Source organism: Camelus bactrianus, chromosome 6 (assembly GCF_048773025.1).
Source record: "Camelus bactrianus isolate YW-2024 breed Bactrian camel chromosome 6, ASM4877302v1, whole genome shotgun sequence".
Taxonomy (NCBI): domain Eukaryota; kingdom Metazoa; phylum Chordata; class Mammalia; order Artiodactyla; family Camelidae; genus Camelus; species Camelus bactrianus.
Window position 1 is genome coordinate 80,076,543 of NC_133544.1, and position 18,030 is coordinate 80,094,572.

The window sequence follows — 18,030 nt, forward strand, 5'->3', positions numbered from 1 at the left end:
ATGAGGGAGCTGGGCTAATGATTCTGCTAATTTCTTTTATATTCTCAATTTAATAATAACATCTTCAGAACCAGAAACTGGAGTTCTTAAATCCATAAAAAAAAAGAGCACCGGGAATACACGAGATGTGAGCTGATGCTGGTGAGAGGGACTCAGCTTTCCAGCTCTAACCCTCCATCCACCAGGCTCTCTCCCAGCTCTGCAGCTGTCAGTGCTTTAGCAGTGGAATACCTCCTGCTTTCCCTCCTTCGGAAAACCTGGGGCATGGACCTTGGAGCCTCCAGCTTTCCTTTTCTGTGGCTTCCCTTCCCCTCCCCCTCCTCCCCCTCCCCCGATTTCCTGGGGCCCTCGACTCCTGTCAGACGTCAGCCTGTGCTGGCCACAGAGCAGCGGTCAGCAGGCTCTCCCCAAGGCCTCTCCCTGTGCTGACCTCAGCTCCCACAGACCAAGCCGCAGACAGCTAGCCCCAGCCGGCTGCCCTGTGCTGACGCAGCTGCAAACGGGAGTCCTATCCAAAAGCTAGGACCAGTTCTTCCCATCAGGCCTTGCATCCCTGTCGTCCCACCTCTCTGCCTCCAAGAGAAAGTGGCTCATCCTTTCCCCAAGTCTCACCAGGTTTTGCTTGGTGCATCTTCTCCCCAGATCTAAGCACCCCTGCTGCCCTCCCTCCGCAGAGCCCTCCCTCTATCCAGAACAGACTCTCTACACGGAGTCTGTTCAAGGATGTCCCCCCTGGTGTCACCTGTTTGTTCACCACAAGTTTCAGGAAAGGGAGGGCCTGGATTGCCGTGTCTACTGGCACACAGGAACTCAATAATAGATTTAAACCTCAAAACCCAACAGTGACTGGTCAGCCCAGGAAGTGAGGTCATGGGGGAGAGGATGGGGACTGAGGAGAGGAGAGCTCGGGGGCCCAGGAAGAGGCTTGAGGAGGGATGGCTGCAGGAGGGCAGAGGAGCTGTGGTCCTGTCTCTGCTTGCTTTCACCCCAAACTCAGTGGCACTAGCTCTCACAAAGTCACCAAGTGACCTTCTGATTGTTACTGAGGAGTGTTTGGAAACATGGGAGGGTGTTTTTGTGGTCACAGCATGGGAGTAGAGGGTTCTACAGGCATTAGTGGGTGCGGCCAGATATGCCAACTATCCTGTGATTTCTGGGACAGGGGATGCCACTGGCATCCTCATCCTCAGCTTACCTGACCTCTAGGAGCATGGGAGCCTCTCTCCATCTCTGCTTTCCTGATCCCCTCCTCTTGGTCCTTCCCAGCCTCTTCCAGGGCTGCTTTCCCTCTGTCCAAGCCTGATGTCTGAGCTTACTCAGGGCCCCCTTCTCTCTTGCGACACACTCTCCCTGTGTGTGAGATGTCACCCCTTGCCCAGGTGCTGATCCCTTCTTGATATGCCCCCCAGCCCAGGAGCCTCTCCTGAGGCCCACCCCCACATATGACTGCTGGCCAGACCTCTCACCTCCACGTGTTCAAAACTTCCCTCATTTCCTACCTCCCCTCTCCTCTTGTACTGTGTGGCCCTGCTACTGCCCTGTGTCCAGACAAGAACCTGGGGGCCATCCTTGCCTTCTTTTTCTCCTTCACCTCTTTACCTAATGGGGCATCAGACTGTCAATTCAGCTTCCTTAATATCTTCCAACGTATCCACCTCTCTCTGTCTCATTGACACCATCTTAGTACCGACTCCCACCATTTCTCATCGGCAGTATTGTCTGTTTCCTCATTCATCTCTCTACCCTAGCTTTCATTCTATTTCCTGCCCTGGGCTCAGAGCTGGCTTTGATGATGCTGCTCTGCCAGTAAGAACACTGACTGGGTTTCCATAACCTTGACAATGAAGTCCAGTTTTTTAAGGAATCTCCCACACTGTTTTCACAAAGTTCTTAGCAGAGTATAAAATTCTCCTCAATAGGTTCAAACATATCAACTAATCTACCTCTTCAGTTGTCTTTCTTGGAGATTTTTCTGGGAGCGCTCTGTGCCCTGGCTCAAATCCAGGTGCATTTCCTTCTAAGCTTGCTCCAGGCTGTCATCCCAGGTCTCCCTTCCTCCTTCATCCCTTCTCTTCTGTGCCCATCTCCTGCTTCTTGGATCTCACAGCTTCCTCTATTTTAACATACTCCCCATTTCAGGGAACATCTAATCTAGCACAGTGTCAGCAAACGACCTTAAAGATCCAGAGAATAAAGAGCCAAAGTAGCAAAGGGTACCTATATAACCATTCACAACGTAACCATCAAAAATGCTTTTAGCTTGTGGGACATACAAAAACAAGTGGCTGCCAGACTTGGCCTGGGGGCCTCCTAATCTAGCAGCTCCAAAAGCAGGGAACATGGTGAGGCAATTTTTTTTGAAATCTCTTACAATAACTTTAGTCCACTCCCACACTTTGACTGATGGTGTGACTGGGTTCAGAACTCTACATCAGAAATCACCCACCTTGAGAATTCAAACACATCGCACCACTGTTGTTGAGCCCTCGGCGTTGCTATTTAGAAAACTAGTTCATTGTTAAGGGTCTGGTTTTTCTCTCTGGAAGCTTTCACTTCATGACTTGTCTCTAGGCATAGCCACAAGTCTCGGAGTTTCCACTGCCTTCATCTCTCTAGCACCCAGGAGGGCTTGGGGTGGGTGGGTGGGGGGCCCCAAGGCAGAGGAAACTGAGAGGAGCACCAGGTGGGAGGGGCTGCAGGGAAGGGGAGCATCGAGGATGAGGCCGAGATCTGGGACCAGGGAGACAGAGTGGAGGGGAGGTCAGAAGCAGGACTTGCTTCTCGGGTAGAGGTGAGAGGTCAGTGGGCCCCTGCTGGAAGCTGGCTATTCTCAAAGTTTTGGACTCATTTTAAAAGGGGTTACTCTCCAGGTGGGAGACCAAGAAGACTAGGCCAGCTGTCCCTGCAGACCCGCTGTAGGTCAAGTGACTCTGGAGAGAACAGGCCTGGCCTTCAGCCCCTCGCCCCTCTGGCTTTCCTGCCACATGACCTGACTCCCTGACCACCTGACCAGCTGCTCTTAGTCCTTGCCCAGCCTCCATCTGGTCTGTATGACAGTCTCAGGCCCTTATGACCACCTACTGTCATCCCTCTTCAGACTTGGCTCAGACCTCAGCCACTGTCACTGGGGTATAACAATTTGGCAGAGCTCTTTTTATGTGAAGAGGTTTATTTATTTATTTTTTTTAACAAAAGTGAAACAAAGAAAACCAGACTCCTTCACTCAACCCATGAGCCTCAGCCCATCACTGACTTACCTCCTGGGGGGAAGAGAAAGCCAGGGTGACAGCTCTTGGGACTTGATGCCTGGGTGTGTACTAACACCTACTGGTCTTGGGATGTACCGTTCATCATTCTTGGCATAAACACCTGCTTTCTCTAAGAATTCACTTCTATCTCAGTCATTCTGCCTCTCATATTCTCTGATCTCTCCTTTAAAAATCATAGCAGTTATATTCACTCAGTTGCCATTATTAAGGTGGTACGGCTGCTTAATAAGGAAACTGATACTGCTTTCCACTTGAAAATTAAGAAAGTTGGAGTGTTTTTCTTTTTTTCAGTGGGAGGAGGAGCTTTTCTGGAAAGTTGAAAACTTGTAGTTAATATAATACATATATTTTTATACCTGAAAAGGGATAAAATAATCAGTTTTCATAATGTAGATCAAGAAAGACAAAATCGTGGCAGATGGGGAGTACCAGTCATTAAGAGTGGTTGGGACTAATTTAAAACTGGATTAAAAACTCTGATAAATGTGAGTCTGAAGGGTGAGCACTTCTGTTTCCTGCCAGCATCCGGACTGGCAGGAATAAAATAAGGTAGAGCTAGGGTGGTAGTAAAGAATACTGGGGCCATGATACCTCTTTTTCAGCTCCAAGATGCACAAGAAATCTCCAATACATTTCTGTCTGATTCCTTTAGAAACAGATACATATAATACTTAATGTCATACAACTTTTCAATAACGATTTTTTGGGAAAGGCAGACCCATTATAGGGGTGGCAGACCAGTACCTCCTAAAAGCTAACAAGCCTGTTTATAACATAATTTTAAATGCCCCCTTCTTTTTCAAAATTGTAAAAGTAATAAAGACACAAAAATGTGTAGGTGAACAAGTGCAAAGTGAAAGTCAGTCATGTTTGGGATGGGGGTCAAGGAGGGAGTGAGGGTCAGGGATGCCAGCTGCGCACGCTGCTGGTCAGCGAGCAACAGCAAGGCCATAGTCCAGAGCCCCAGCAGCTGAGTCAGCCAGCTCACCCCGCAGCTCCGTTTGGCCCATGAGGCTCTGGTGCCCTTGGCCTGTCTGTAGGCTTCAAATAGATCAGCTCATTACCTGCCCCGACTGTTTACACTTCCTCTTCCTGGCATGAGAGCCCATGAGGCCCAGGCTGGGTGGGCTCAGAGGGGAGGGTGTGATGGGGTGGACACGAGAGGGAGGGCAAAGCCAAAGGCAGGGCAATGGGTGAGCAGGAAGAGGACTGAGGAGAGAAGCATGGAACATGCTCCTCCGACTCCCCATTGAGTCAGCAGGAGCCCATGTCTGGTCCGGTGGGGAAGAGGATCGCGGGGGAACAGAGGGAAGAACGAGCTTCAGGGAAGAAAGTGGAGGAACCTGGGACAAAACTGCAAGAAAGTAGAAGGATGAGCAGAGGACAGGGCCACTGGATCTCATTTGGTGGTGGTGTTTAAAATAACAGCCCGCGAAAGTGATACATACTCATTGAGGAAAAATTTGGAAGGAAAGTACAAGGAAGTAAATTATTACCTATAAACTCATCATATAGAGTGATTAATTCTGTTCCAGCATTTTAACAAAAGTTTATGCGTGTGAATGTGAAGAAGGGAGTTTCCTCACCTTCTTTATATTAAAAAAGGGTGTACGTGTATATAGGGTGTGTGTCTGTATGTATTTATAATAAATAAATATACATGTATATAGCAAAATTGGGACCATAGATTATCAAGTTTTCTTCATACATTATAATGTAAACACCTATATCATTATGTTTTTCAAATTAATTTTTCTTAACAGCTGAGTAAATATTCCTTTGTGTGGAAATGTCATTACGTATTTAATCATTCAATAAGTATTCAATTGAACATTTAATTAAATATTTGTTTAGGATGGATATTTATTTTTGTTTCTGCCCCCCTTTTGGTGGGGGCATCGTTAAATAGTGAAAATTACCACTTACTTTGTAATGTGGGGTAATCTAATCTCTGTGAATCTGTTTCTTTATCTGTAAGCTGTGACTAACGCCTGCTTTATCCATGTCCTGGTTTTGCTATGCGATCGTGTGTGTAGGATATTTCATTGTTCTTATGACTTCACAGTTGTTTAACTTTCAGTACTTGGTGGCTGTTGAGGCCACCAGAAGAGCTGAGAGAAAGTGATGGAAAGGTAACAGGTGTGGCTGTGCTGAGTTGGGGTGTCTCCTGGACAGTGAGGAGATGAGGTCCTTTGAAAGGCAGGATTCTTGCTCCGGAGAGGGGACTGGGTTAGACCACAGCTTTGGGAATCTTCAGCTTCATGCTGTAAAAATAGGTGGTCTTTTCCAGAGAAAGGTGTATTGTCAGAAAAGAAAAGGCCAAGAGCTCAGCCTTAGGAGACACAGGTAGGAAAAAGATATTAATGAGAGATGCATGGGAGAAATTGAGGAGGGATGCGGGAAAGCCAGGATTATGTACAGTCAGAGAAGTTAAGAGGAAAAAAACAATCAGGAAAATTCAGGTTTAATTCCCGTCAGGTACTGCTCTGGGCTCTCTCAAAGTTGACTCTGTGTTAACTTTGCTCTGCTTGCTTCGTTTGACTGAGATTGAATCACTGGATTAAATCCTAAGAGTAAGAGAGGCTAACACAGATAAACAAGTTTCCCCTTTTCCTTACAAAAATGAAAAATCTATCTAAACAAAGACTAAAAACATAATTGGAGAACTAGACGCGAACAAATCTATTCCTGAAGCTGGAATTTATTAACTCAAATTAGCCTTTGCAGTTGTCACTGTGCATCTGTAAAACCTACCAAATTCCTCTGGGTATTAAAAAACGTACAGACCTTCTGAGGGCTCCATGTAGGGCCAGGCACAAGGGAAGGGCTCAGGGTGGGCCTGTGGTGTCTACCTGTGGGCAGCTGTGCCAGGAGGGAGAAAGCTCAGGAGAGGAAAAGGGGGGATGGGGCGGGAAGAACACCGTGGAAGGCGTAGGAAGGAACAGAGCAGGCGTCCCTTCGATATCCCAACACCCAGAATAACTCTGATCCTCTTTAAAAATTACATATGTTTGGGGGGAATGATAGAGGAGCCAGAGAATCTGGCCTTCGATTCTAGTTCTGACGCTGCCTGGCAGTGTAGCCAATGTTTTTAGTGTCCCCAAGAAAACATTTCAGAAGGGGGACTCTTTTTCTCTATAAGGCCCCCTCCCTCCCCAATTAAGTTCTCTTGCATCTTTTCTGGATTGTTTTTGCACTACACTCGTTCCTTTGGAAAAGCACATCTACTCTTAGGGCTCAATCTAACTTTCTTCTTTGTATTGTTTTCACATATACTTCCATGAACTTGCATTCCTTTGGTTGGAAAATAATGTTACGAGAAAGCGATAAGTAAGAGACAGAAACTCAAACCCAGGTCTTCTAACTCAGAATCTCAAGTCCTCGTCACCGGGCTACAGTCTTGTCTTTGAGTTTTCTCTCATCTTCGAATCCTACTGGTCACCATGACCTGGGGACTCTATATCTGAAATGATTCTAAATGCTGGTGTGGAAAAAAGTAGCTTAGGACCCAGCTTAAGTGTACTCTGTTAGATGTGTCTTTGGCACATCTCTTAAGTCTGCTTTTCAACCTTTCTCTCCTCTCAGTGTTTGCCACGTTCATCACTCACCAGGTTCCCAGGACCCTGGACATGCACGTGGCTGTAGGGTCCTTCCAGAACCTTCTCTCCCTGGCAGCTGCTTTGTGCTGCTCTCCTCATCTTCCCTCCCGAACCACCACCGCTCACCAGCCCCTGTTCTGGAGCCCATGATTGCCCACTGGGCTGATGCCGGCAATGCCTGCAGCTTAAAACAGGGCCTTCTGGAGATGTGATGTCCTAATCGAACAGAAGTTGCCTAATGAAGGAACCCAGTGGTCACAGGGCCCTGTGGGAGGGGTTGTGAAGTTATGTGGCATCTGCAATCTAACAACATAGTTTACCTGGTACAAGAACACCATATTTGGAGTTAGACCGACTTCATATCCACTGACAAGCTGCACATCCTTGAGCAAGTTACTTAATCTCTCTGTGCCTCAGTTTCCTGGTCTATAAAATGGGGCTATTTATAGTACCTAGCTCAGAAGGCCTGTATAAGGCTTAAATACTATAACCAGTTAACCCACTCTCAAATACATTGTATGTGCTTAATATAAAATAAATACGTGAATATTCAAAACATCACTATTATTTTACCTTCAGTACTAGCCCTTTGGGGCTGGACTCCGGTTGGCAAAGACCATCCTCACAATTTCTCATCTTCTTTGATATTTGCCACAACTTCTTAAACCTACTTTTTCTACCCTGTAACCCAAACCCCAGTCTTCTCTCCCTGACTTTCTTAATGCTATTCCAAGGAAGCTAAGGAACCAGACTCAAACATGGTAGGAAAATGCAGCTGCAGAGGCCTTGCCTGCAGATGGCCCCCACCATTTCCCTCCCATATTCTTCACTGAAAATCTGTTTACCTTCCCAGCATAACCTCCAGGCCCCAAATCAGGAATGTGGGATGTATGTGCTCACCAGAACACCCCTTTACAGAATTTCCTCCCGCACATGAAACTGGATGCCTCTGCTATAAAAATATCAGCTGGGAGTCTCCATAAAGCGACCAAAATGCCTCCTTTCAGGGCTAGAATGGTTTCTCAGAAAGCATATTTTACTTTTGAGAAGACAATCTAGAAGTTGTGGCTGCTTCTGTGGTTTTTCAACTGTTTAAACCAGTATTTGGACACCACCAAAGTGTCTCCTTTTTTTTTTCCTGGAGAACTGAATTACAAAATACTGGTTTCTATTAGGGTGTGTCTAGCACTTTCTGTGCCGCCAAGCCTTCCACTTCTATAGTCTGCACACTAGATTTTCCATGAACAGGCTCAAATTTATTCCCAAGCAATGATGTTTTAGGAAACCCAATATGAACATGAAGATTGTTCTAAAGCAATTTCAGAATTTGTGCCATGAAGTTAGTTGCCTAAAAAGAACCTCTCTGATCTATAAAAACATATACACTTGGGGGGCATGTCTTAATATATGTAAGGGGGAAAGGGTATTTATTCTCCTTGTATTTTTTTTAGATTGGGTTGTCACAGGAAACTTACTATTTTTTTTTAATTCTTCTTCCCTCTCCTTTATTTCTACACTTGTACAAAATACAGGCCAAACACCCACCTACACAGGCATTTTACAGAAAGAGTTGGAAGCCAAGTGACTGAAAAACAAAACAAAATTTGTGTATATAGTGTCTTTACAGAGATTTACATGTGAATTCAAATGGGAGCCAGTGGTAACTCTGGAGGAAAATGAACCAGTTAGTGATAAGCGCTAATGGAAAGTGTGACTATAATTTGGTTTTGCTGACAAATAAAAAAGCAGGTGCCATATTTTTCAGGAGAAAAATAACATAGGAAACAGAGCTTTATATTTACATACTCATACGCATTCTCTCTTCATCTCCAGAAACTTACATGATTTTTGGCCACAGCCACGACAACACCCAATTTTACGTGTTGAGTATGTCTTCTCCTTTTAGTCGTCTGAGTCAGGGGGCCCCACTGGGCCCGGCTAGGCTTCTCATAGGCTCCAGTCCTTGCCACCGTCTCTGTTTCCCTGGCTCTTTCTCTCCTCCCTCTAAATCCTTCATGCCTTCAAGGCTCTCTTCAAGGCCCACCTCCTCCATGAAGCCCTCCCACCAGAACCCCAAACCATGATGTCCCCTGCTCCAAATCCTACACTGTTTATTGCTGATAACACCCAGTCCGGCAGATTGCTTTAGGTGGGTGTTTTCTCTCCCTAACATGGCTGCAAGCCTCTGGAGGGCAGGGGCACATCTAATTCCATTCCTGTTTGCTACCATAGCACCCTGCACGCACTGAACACAAAACAGATGATCAGCCAGTATCTATTGGGCTGCATGGACTGAACAGTTGCGTGTAGAGCTATGAGGTCTAGAATGGCTCATTTCATCTGGCAATCTAAATTGCCCGAATGAGGTCTAGATAAAGTTTATAGCTCAACAACTATCCCCTGAACTCTGCCAGTAGACAGGGCTGCCATCCCTCACAAAACATCCCTGACGATCTTTGGAGGCCACCCGTGGTGGATGCTGTGATGTGCTGTCCAAGTTCCCCTTCAGGAATGAAGGACCAAGCACTTGCAAGCTGCCCCTTAGCTGAAGGGAGCAGCTGCGCCCAAGATCCAGGGATGGCCTGCATCTAATGACTGATTGTTATGTCGAGGGATATAAAGGCCTGGCCCCTCATCCCAACTCAATTCTGAAGGGCTTTCCAGCTCCAGAGCTCGAGACTGTTGTTGGTCTCAGCTTCTTGCTCTGCCCAGTTCAGTGTCCCTCCCCTCCCCTTCTCTTCTCTTCCCCAGGTATTTATCCCAAGAGTATCCCCAAATAAACCCCCTGCATGTTAACCTCCATCTCAGAGTCTCGTTTCTGGGGAACCAACCTACAACATCATCTGTACATCCATCCAGCAAGCCAGCCAGCCAGCCATCAACCTACCACTGTGTTTAGGGGACACGGATGGTATTGGCGAGAGGTGACACAGGTAAAAAAGACCCTGTCCTTGCCCTAGGGACCTAAGGCCAATACAAGAGACGAGACACGTGCAGAATAACCGTAAAGCACACAATGCACAGTCGCTGGCGTCAAGAGAGAACATAAGTACAGAAACATGGCCAGGGTATAATCCCAGGACGGGGGGTCAGAGTCTTCCTGCATCGCCTTAAGCTGTGGCCATCAGCACATGCATCCTATCTCCCCATCCGATCCCAAGCCCTGAAGACAGAATGGACTGGGTCCTCATCTCTCCTTGCACTCCCCATACTTCCCAACATAGCGTCCCAGACAGTGCAAGAAATCCTAAAACACCAAAGCAAAACAAAAAACTGAAGGAAAGCTTTGGCAGTTCTACTTTATAGGACAGGTTTCTGGCTGCCTGTCTGGTCTTTTAGTGCAGAGTTCTCAGGAGGCTTCTGAAGGTGCCCATTCATTTATTATGTCCATAAAATCTTGGGAACATGAAAGCACAAGACAAGGTCCTGACCCTCACAGTAGTTATAGCCCACTGTGTGGAAGAGGCAGAGGCCCCTGAAAATGTCCAGAAACAAGAAAAAGACCTGGAACTATGATGAATAACCAAGTAGTACGTCATCCCCAGGTAGTCCCTGCCCTCCATAGGCCAGTCCGTCAATTGTCAATCTGTCAGTCAACAAAGGTACTGAGCGGCCTCCACAATTAACCTAATAATTAGAATCAACAAACTAGAACCTCATGATCCCCTGGAACCGATGCCCCAGCATGATTTATTGTGTACGGGGGGGAAGCGCCTTTAAGCAAAAGCAAGCAATCACTGCTAAGTGTCTGACGGAAAGAGAGGAGCACTGGGCAGTGGGGAAGCCCGACTCCTGCCTTCCCCTGCCCGCAGCCCAACTCACAAGCCAGCCTCCTTCCACTCACCCTCCCCTTTCACTGCTTGTGTCCAATCTGTCACCAATGTCCGTTGTTTGTATCTCTGAAATGATATTTGCATCCTTCCTCTTCTGCCTCACAGAGTGCTACCACCCCTTCTGATTCTGTGGCCAGACCCTGGCAGCCGAGGCTCCAAGCCTAGGACATGCCCGCACATCGTGTCTGTCAGATGGGGCTTCTGGAAACCCAGCTCTCGGCCGGTCACGTCACTGCTGTACTGTCAGTTCAGTGGGGGCTCCTTCAGCACCATTAGGACCGAGTTACTAAGACTTCCTAGTAAGTGGCCCTCTCTACACTCATGTAACTTTATTTCCCTCGTACGCCCTAGCCCTCCTCTGCAGAGGCCTCCCTGTTTATCTGTGGCGTCAAGTGGTTTCTGATTTCTGGAACACCTCTTGGCCACCTATTGAATCCTACTCACTCCGTGCCACTCTGTTCACATGGACCAAGCTTAGGACCTAGGGGATGGGAAGGACAGGAAGGGCAAAGTCAGGGGCCTGCTCTTTTCTCACTTCTTTTATTATCTTGAAGTTTCCCCGCCACATCTTGACTCCATTGTGTGGAAGTGCTTTTCTGCAGCAGCTACCCAGCCCGAGGATGTCCCATCAGCTTGACTGCCCTGGACTATCTAGCTGAGGGTGGAAGGGGCTTGTCTACCTTCTGCTGGGTAGACCATCTCGGTCTTACAAGCCAGCAAGGGAAAAAGCTGACGCTGCTAATGTTTACTCGCTTGTTTCTTCTTAGAAAAGACTCTCAATCACCGCCGAGTTAATACACCCAGCTCTGGGGTTTCCGAGGGATGGATGGTGGGTTTGTCAAAGGAGAGACTGCCAAGTTGGGTCTCTGGAAAGAATCCAGTGCTCCATAAACCCTGTCTCTTTCCTAATCATAGAAAGAACCATAAAATGACAGAAAAGCAGAGGAGAGCTAGGGGCAGCAGGATGACACAGAAGCACCATCCTGAACTTCCTGAAAAACAGAAAATGCTGACAAAGACGAATCTCATCCACCTCCCCTCCCTTCACCTCCTATGCAGGCTGTTGCTCGATGAGAGAGGTGGGAAGCAGCTACTGGGGAGATCTTTGGCAAAGTCTCTTAAAAGGGCTACGGTGAAGAGTAGGTGGTGCTCAGAGATTTCCTCGCTCCTCTGCTAATTTTTCACCAGGAAGGCTAGGAGATGAGCAAAAATGGAGAAGAATGGTGAGTACCTCCTGTGCCTTGTTACCTTGAAGGGAAAAGGTGCACCAGTGTGTGTGGAGGGACTACCTGCTCTTCTATTAGAAGTAGCACAAAGTGGCCAGTCTCCAGGTTAGCAGGGGGACTGGCTAAGGGGTTCTCTAGTTTGTGCAGCTTTCCCTAGAGCTGGAAAAAAAGGATAGTGAAAGCAGGAGTATTGAATGTCCCCATCTTTATGTCTTGAGCTAGAAGATGATGAGGATGAGAAGAAATAACCTAAAAATAACCTCCCCCAAATAAACAAGCAAACAAACACATCTGCAAACACACACTCACATGCCAGAGAGAATGAGAGTGAAAAGGAGAAAATTCAAAACAAATCTCTTTAGGCAATTACATTAATGTGATAATAATGACAACAACACTAACTGTTTTACACGTGACTAGTGATTCACATTTTACAAAGCACCGGGGGTACATTATTTACTAATATTCTTACAACAAGTAATCCAATCAGGTGATAATAAAAATAGCGGCTACCATTTATTGAATGATTACCAGGAAGAACACCTTTCATGCTTTATTTTATCTAATCCTCACACTCCCTTGTGGTACCATTTTACAGAGGGGGACACTGAGGTTTAGAGAGGTTAAGTAACTTGCCCATCAGGTAGAGACTGAGACCCAGGTCTTTCTGATTCAACAGTCCAGGTTCTGGATCTTAATAAGGTCTGTCTTATGGCAGGGATTTTCCACAGGTTCAGGAAGGGGAGGGCGTGGAGGAGATGAAGCAGCTCTTCATCTCAGCTCCCCATGAGGTAGGTACACACACATACATACACACATATACACACACACACGCACACACACACACGAATATTCCAAGAGTTCCTGCTTCCTGCTGTCCTTCTCAGTTACAAACCCATCCAGCATGCACAGATACAGGTCCACAGATGAATCTCATGTTCCTTACAGGGACAACAGTCAAGCCCTATGGATAATTTAACCTGTATCTGAGGCTGCAACAAGAGTTTTCATTTGATAGGATGCAGCCACAGCAAGGTGATGAATTAGCATCTAGTTTTGAAGCTCTATCACGAAGAATACTTTAACACTGAAAATAATGAGTGAGTCTGAATGCCATTTAGCAGAATGGCTGGCGACATTCAAATAAATATTCAGTTTGTGAGATTCAAGCACAGAGAAGAAGAAATGGCTGTAGAAAACAGAAAGGCACAAACAAATGGTGACAGCTCACAGAGCTGGCTGCCCGATTCTTCATTGGACCCACCCATCTGACCTCAGTGGTCACGTTTGTGGTTAGTTGTGCAAGGTCTTCTGCCACAAACTGACATGAACACACACTGGAATACTCCTTGCTGGGCAGGCTGTGGGACCCTTAAGAACTCTTTCTCTTCCCTTTCATCCAAGTATCAACTTTTCAGAGTGTTTCCTCCCTCCTCCATTCTCCTCCTCCCCTCCTCTTCATCTAAGCCTCCTTATCCTCCTCCCCCTCTCCATCAACCCGCGTAAGAGATCTGAGGATGGGTGCAGGGAGAGCATGTTAGTTCCCGGGATTTTGAGAGAGTAAGTGTCAATGTACTGCTCCCCCTGCCTCCTTTTGAGCTCTGGAGATATACTTAGATATACACAAAATACCCACTGGAACTTTTAAATGATGTGAAGAGATCCACAAGCCACCTGTAAAACAAAATCTTGGCGCTTTATAGTCACAGAAACATAGAACTTTGCAAAGGGCTCATGTTTATTGATTATGACCATACATACCTACACAAAGCAGGTGGCCCTTGCACACACACAGAAATCCTTACGCACAGGCATCCTGGCGTTGCCACCTTTCTTTACCACCATCCTTATCCCTTCCCACTTGGCTGAAGGTATTGAACATAGCCAGCCGCCCTGTGAAAGGCTGAGGGGTATGATGCAGTAGAAAGGGAGTCACTCTGCCCTTGGCTACTACTCCCTGGCTGTGATTCGTGGTTAAGCCATTGAGCCTTTCTGAACCTCTATAAAATGGAGATAATAACCACCTGGCTAGGTGCTGTGAGGATGAAGGGTTCTTGGCACAGCTTCTGGCTCTGTCCTGCCTGATTCCTGAGCCTACCTTTCCAACATCCACTCCTGGGCTGATGGTGCCTCCTGTCATTTGGTCCCCATCCTCAGGACACTGATCTGACACTGGGTAGAGTGGAGACTACTCGGGGACTTTGAGTCTGTTCCAGGAGGGTCCCTGCTCTCAGGTCACAGGTCTGTTGGCCAGTGCTAGCTTGCAGGGCCACGCGGCCGCAGGGAACCACGCGCACGGGGGAGGGCGACTGAGTCTCGGGCCCGTGTAGGTGGGCGGCGGGCGGAGCCGGCCGGTGGAGGTGGGCAGAGCCCAGCGGTAAGTCGACCCAAGGCTGTGGGTGGCTTCCTCCTGTTGCTCAGTATCAGGGAGAGGCGGGGGAGGACGTTCGTTTTAATCTAAGTAAGCATCCACCCATCTCTTCGATAAGTATCGATTGTCAAAAGCTGGCTGGGCCTCTTAAAGGCCAAGCCCGTCCCCCGCGTGCCCCCACGTCTGTGTTCCCAGACCCTCGGCGGGGACCTGCTCCGCGCGTGCGGCGCAGCCATGGGCCAACGCTTCTGCACTGGCTCGTCTAGTAGCCTCGGGAACCGCAGCCACAAGCTGTGGTTTGACTCTGCCCGCCCACTCGCGGGGCCTTTCCTTCCCAGAGTCTCCTGTCACGCCCTCGGAGCGGATCACCTGTTCCGCAGCGTCCCTGGAGCCCGGGGTTCGAGCACCCGGCCGGCGCTTGGAAAGTTATTTCAAAAGGCAGATGTGTTGCAACATTCTCTGGAACAAACTACAGGACGCGGATTTCCCGAACCCTGCCCCACCCCCACCCAGCCCAGCGACCGGAGCTCACCGCCGGAGCCCAGCAGCGCGGAGAGCCACCCGCAAATGCACCTACTCTCCCTCCTGCGCCCAAGTGCATAGGGAGAAAGCCCTAAAGCAACTCACGGCACGGAGCCATCCCAGTCCCGGCCTGGAAGGGATGGGGCTGCTGGGGATCGGCCTCCCGCCTGGCAGCTCCGGTAAATACTCGCGATTTCCCGCTCTGGCCTCCCCTCCTCTCCGCCCCAGCCCTCCCGGCTGGGCTGCCGTGGCCCCTAGTACCTGCGGCTGTCCCGGGTTCGCCCTCGCTCTGCTCGCCGGAATCCGAATCCATGCTGTGGGCTGCCGGCCGGGCGTCCACAGCTGCCCGCCAGTCCGCGGGGCGCTCGGGGCTGGCGTGCTGGCTCTGGCTGCCGCGTCGCACTCGGTCCGGGCAGGGCGCCGCGGCCGGGGCCAGGGGTCCGCTCCGCAGAAGCGAGCGCCGCCTGCGCTCCGCTCTTGGCTCCCCGCGCCCGCTGGCCGGTGCCTGCGCGCGAGGCGAGCGCGGGGCGGAGGGTGGGGCTCGCCGGGAGAGCGCGGGGAGGGCGGGGAGGCGCGAGCGGGGAGGAGCGGGAACGTCCGGCGCCCTGTGGGCTCCAAGACAGGGGTTAAATACCCCCGGGCGGCGCCGCTCGTCCACCCGCGCCCCGCGTCGGACGCCCGGAACCCTGGACTTGGGGAGAACGGCGAGGTCGTGCGAGTCGGAGAGGCCGAGCCCCTACCCTTGGGGGTGGCTAAATTTGCAGGCTTCTTAGGTGAAAAAGCTCCTCTACACAAGTAGGAAAGGAGAGGTTCTGAGTGGGAGTCTTCGGGCTGCCGAGGCTCGAGTCCGACTCCACAGTTTGGAGACCTTGGGCAAGTGACTCAACTTCTCTGTGTCTGTTTCCTCACTTGGAGAATGGAGAAAATGAGAGTTCCATTTTGTCCGGGATGCTGTGAGAGGAGTAAATAAAATAATGCGTGTGCGGGGCCAAGAGGAGGGCCTGGCACCTAGCAAGCGAGGAAGTAAACAGCGCACGGCAGGTAGTGCTAACCGCGGTGCTGCTGCTCCCGGCCTGGCCGTGGGCGCGGCCGGCTGGGCGAGCCGCCCTGGAGCCGGTTCCCGGGACTGGGAGCTCTGCTCGCGTCCAAGGCGGGACCGCCCTACTTGCCAGTCAGGGAGCCAGGCCACTTAGAGGCCTGACTCGAGGTGCGAGAACAGATTTTAAAACTTTCTTTGTCTTTAATACAGTGCTAAACTTCCTCAATATCCCCCTCCTTCCACTTTCTAAAAGAAAAAAAAGAGGGAAGCGTTTGTGAATTTACTTAATAATTGAGAGACTAAACGAGGGTGAAAACACACGGAACTGTAAGGCCTGAGGGATCCTTTGTTGTTTAATTCTTGATTATCCACGCAGTCTTATTTTCTCCCTGAATAATCAGCTCCAGCATTCACATAACCTCAGGCCGACTTCTCTACACATAAAATGTGAGGAGAGACCACAAACTCACTTTACTGACTTGAGCAAAATGAAATCGGGAAGAGAAAAGTCTACTAAAAAGCGCCATTTATTGTTTCCTGTCTGCACTCGTTTAATCTCTACAACGACCCATTGAAGAATTTAAGTCCAACCATTTGAAAAAAAAAATTTTTTTTTTTTGGTCTAAAACGGTTGAAAGTTGGCAGTTTCATAGAATTTAACCTAAATTGTTATCTGCATTTCGAAATGTGGAAACTGAGTCTCAGAGTAGAAACTTTCCTGTGGTCTCAGGTCCAGTAAATAGGTGAACTGGGACCTGAAATCAGGGCTCTCTGAGTCAGAACCTACTCCTGACCACTAAGGTTACATGTGAGTTTGGCCTCTTGGCTACCTGGAGGCTACCTCCTTTGGTGAAGGTATGGGCTTCACAGAGTGCAAATGCAGCTCTCCTTTGTGTTCTCAGAAAATGTTTTCTGGATGGCCAAACTGATAGACTTTGGCTGGTAAAAGCTGGATGGATTTCGATGGAGGGGGTCAAAAGAATCCCACACTAGGAATGTGATCTTAGGCAAATGGCTTAACCTCCCTCAGTTTCTTCAGGTGCGGGCATCTCCTTGGGGTGGTTGTAAGGGAGTGAATAAAACAGTGAGTGTGGAAGCTACCACCCAATGCCTGGCACCCAGCTGATGTTTGATAAATGGAAAGAACACTAGTGAGATCTAATGGATCCTGTTTAGAAACACAAAATATTTTAAAATCACATTTTTAAGCAAAGAGAAAAAAGTAACAGCAACATTTGGATAAAACTCAAAAAACAAATAGCTGGGATCATTTATAAAGTTTGGCTTCATAGCTTTGCAGTCTGAAGGAAAAACAATGATGATAGCATCAGAGAACGGAGCATGTTGGATTGAAAAGGCATCCAGCTTCCTCTAAGGGCTTTGCCTAGATTCAACAACAGGAAATGTGAAACTTTCTCTGTTCCCTTAGACCTCCTTTCCTGGCACTTGGTGGAAGCTTTTTTTGTTTTTGTTTGTTTTGATGGACAGGTGGTCTGGGTTGAAGACAGAAATACCACTGAGACATCTATGCATCTCAGTACAAACACTACTGGAACGTAACAAAAGTAGACAACGTACTGGGAGTGCACATCTACAACAGAGATATATCCATCAGTCATTTGATCTTTGCTGAGTACCTAGTACATTTCAGCCCTAAGATGAAATTCTGGAGGGCAGTGGGCTGGTCTATGGAGGCTGAAAGGTCTATGAGGTGAGTCTTTAATAAACTACATCTATTCATTTATCTGTCCCTATATTCAGTCAGAGTATATTTCTGCAAAAGGAGGCAGACAGAATGAAATATTGAATGTGGAATTAAACAATGGAAAAGAGAGATCCAAACTAAATAAGATCTCCATTCCAATTTCCTATGATATGCAATCTGTTGTCATGGGATAGCAAGACAAAGGGAAATGACTGCTGGCACGCATGTGTATTTAATGAGGAACATTAGTGGAACATACCTTATCTGTCCTCCCAGGGTGGAAAAAATCTGTATAAGAGAAGGAAGTCCTTAAAATAGTATCCCTCAACCATTACCCCCAGAAAAACAGTGAAATCTGAGGTGGTGAATCTCCTTTATAGACCAACCCTAGTATATTTCTTTAAAAGAAAAAAAGAAAGAGAAAGCTCTTAGAAAAGAGGAAAGGACTTCTGTAGTCCCTCTGGGT

The 18,030-nt window shown here is 48.2% G+C and overlaps 2 protein-coding genes across 4 annotated transcripts in view; one reads left to right on the plus strand and one right to left on the minus strand.

Moving 5' to 3' along the window:
* Positions 1–15,275, minus strand: part of TNFAIP8L3 (TNF alpha induced protein 8 like 3) — a 32,938-nt gene extending 17,663 nt beyond the window's left edge. The window contains exon 1 of one of the 2 annotated variants that reach the window (XM_074366122.1): positions 15,082–15,275. In XM_074366122.1, the coding sequence (XP_074222223.1) occupies positions 15,082–15,133 (52 nt within the window). In that variant the 5' untranslated portion in view covers positions 15,134–15,275. The remainder of the gene's footprint in view (positions 1–15,081) is intronic. The other variant, XM_074366123.1, reaches the window with a different exon arrangement.
* The window catches only part of AP4E1 (adaptor related protein complex 4 subunit epsilon 1), a 139,645-nt gene that overhangs the window by 99,481 nt on the left and 22,134 nt on the right, over positions 1–18,030 (plus strand). The window contains exon 23 of one of the 2 annotated variants that reach the window (XM_074366107.1): positions 10,807–10,924. The gene's annotated coding sequence lies outside the window, so the exon portion shown is untranslated. Of the gene's footprint in view, positions 1–10,806; positions 10,925–17,347; positions 17,571–18,030 lie in introns of those variants that run through there. The other variant, XM_074366108.1, reaches the window with a different exon arrangement.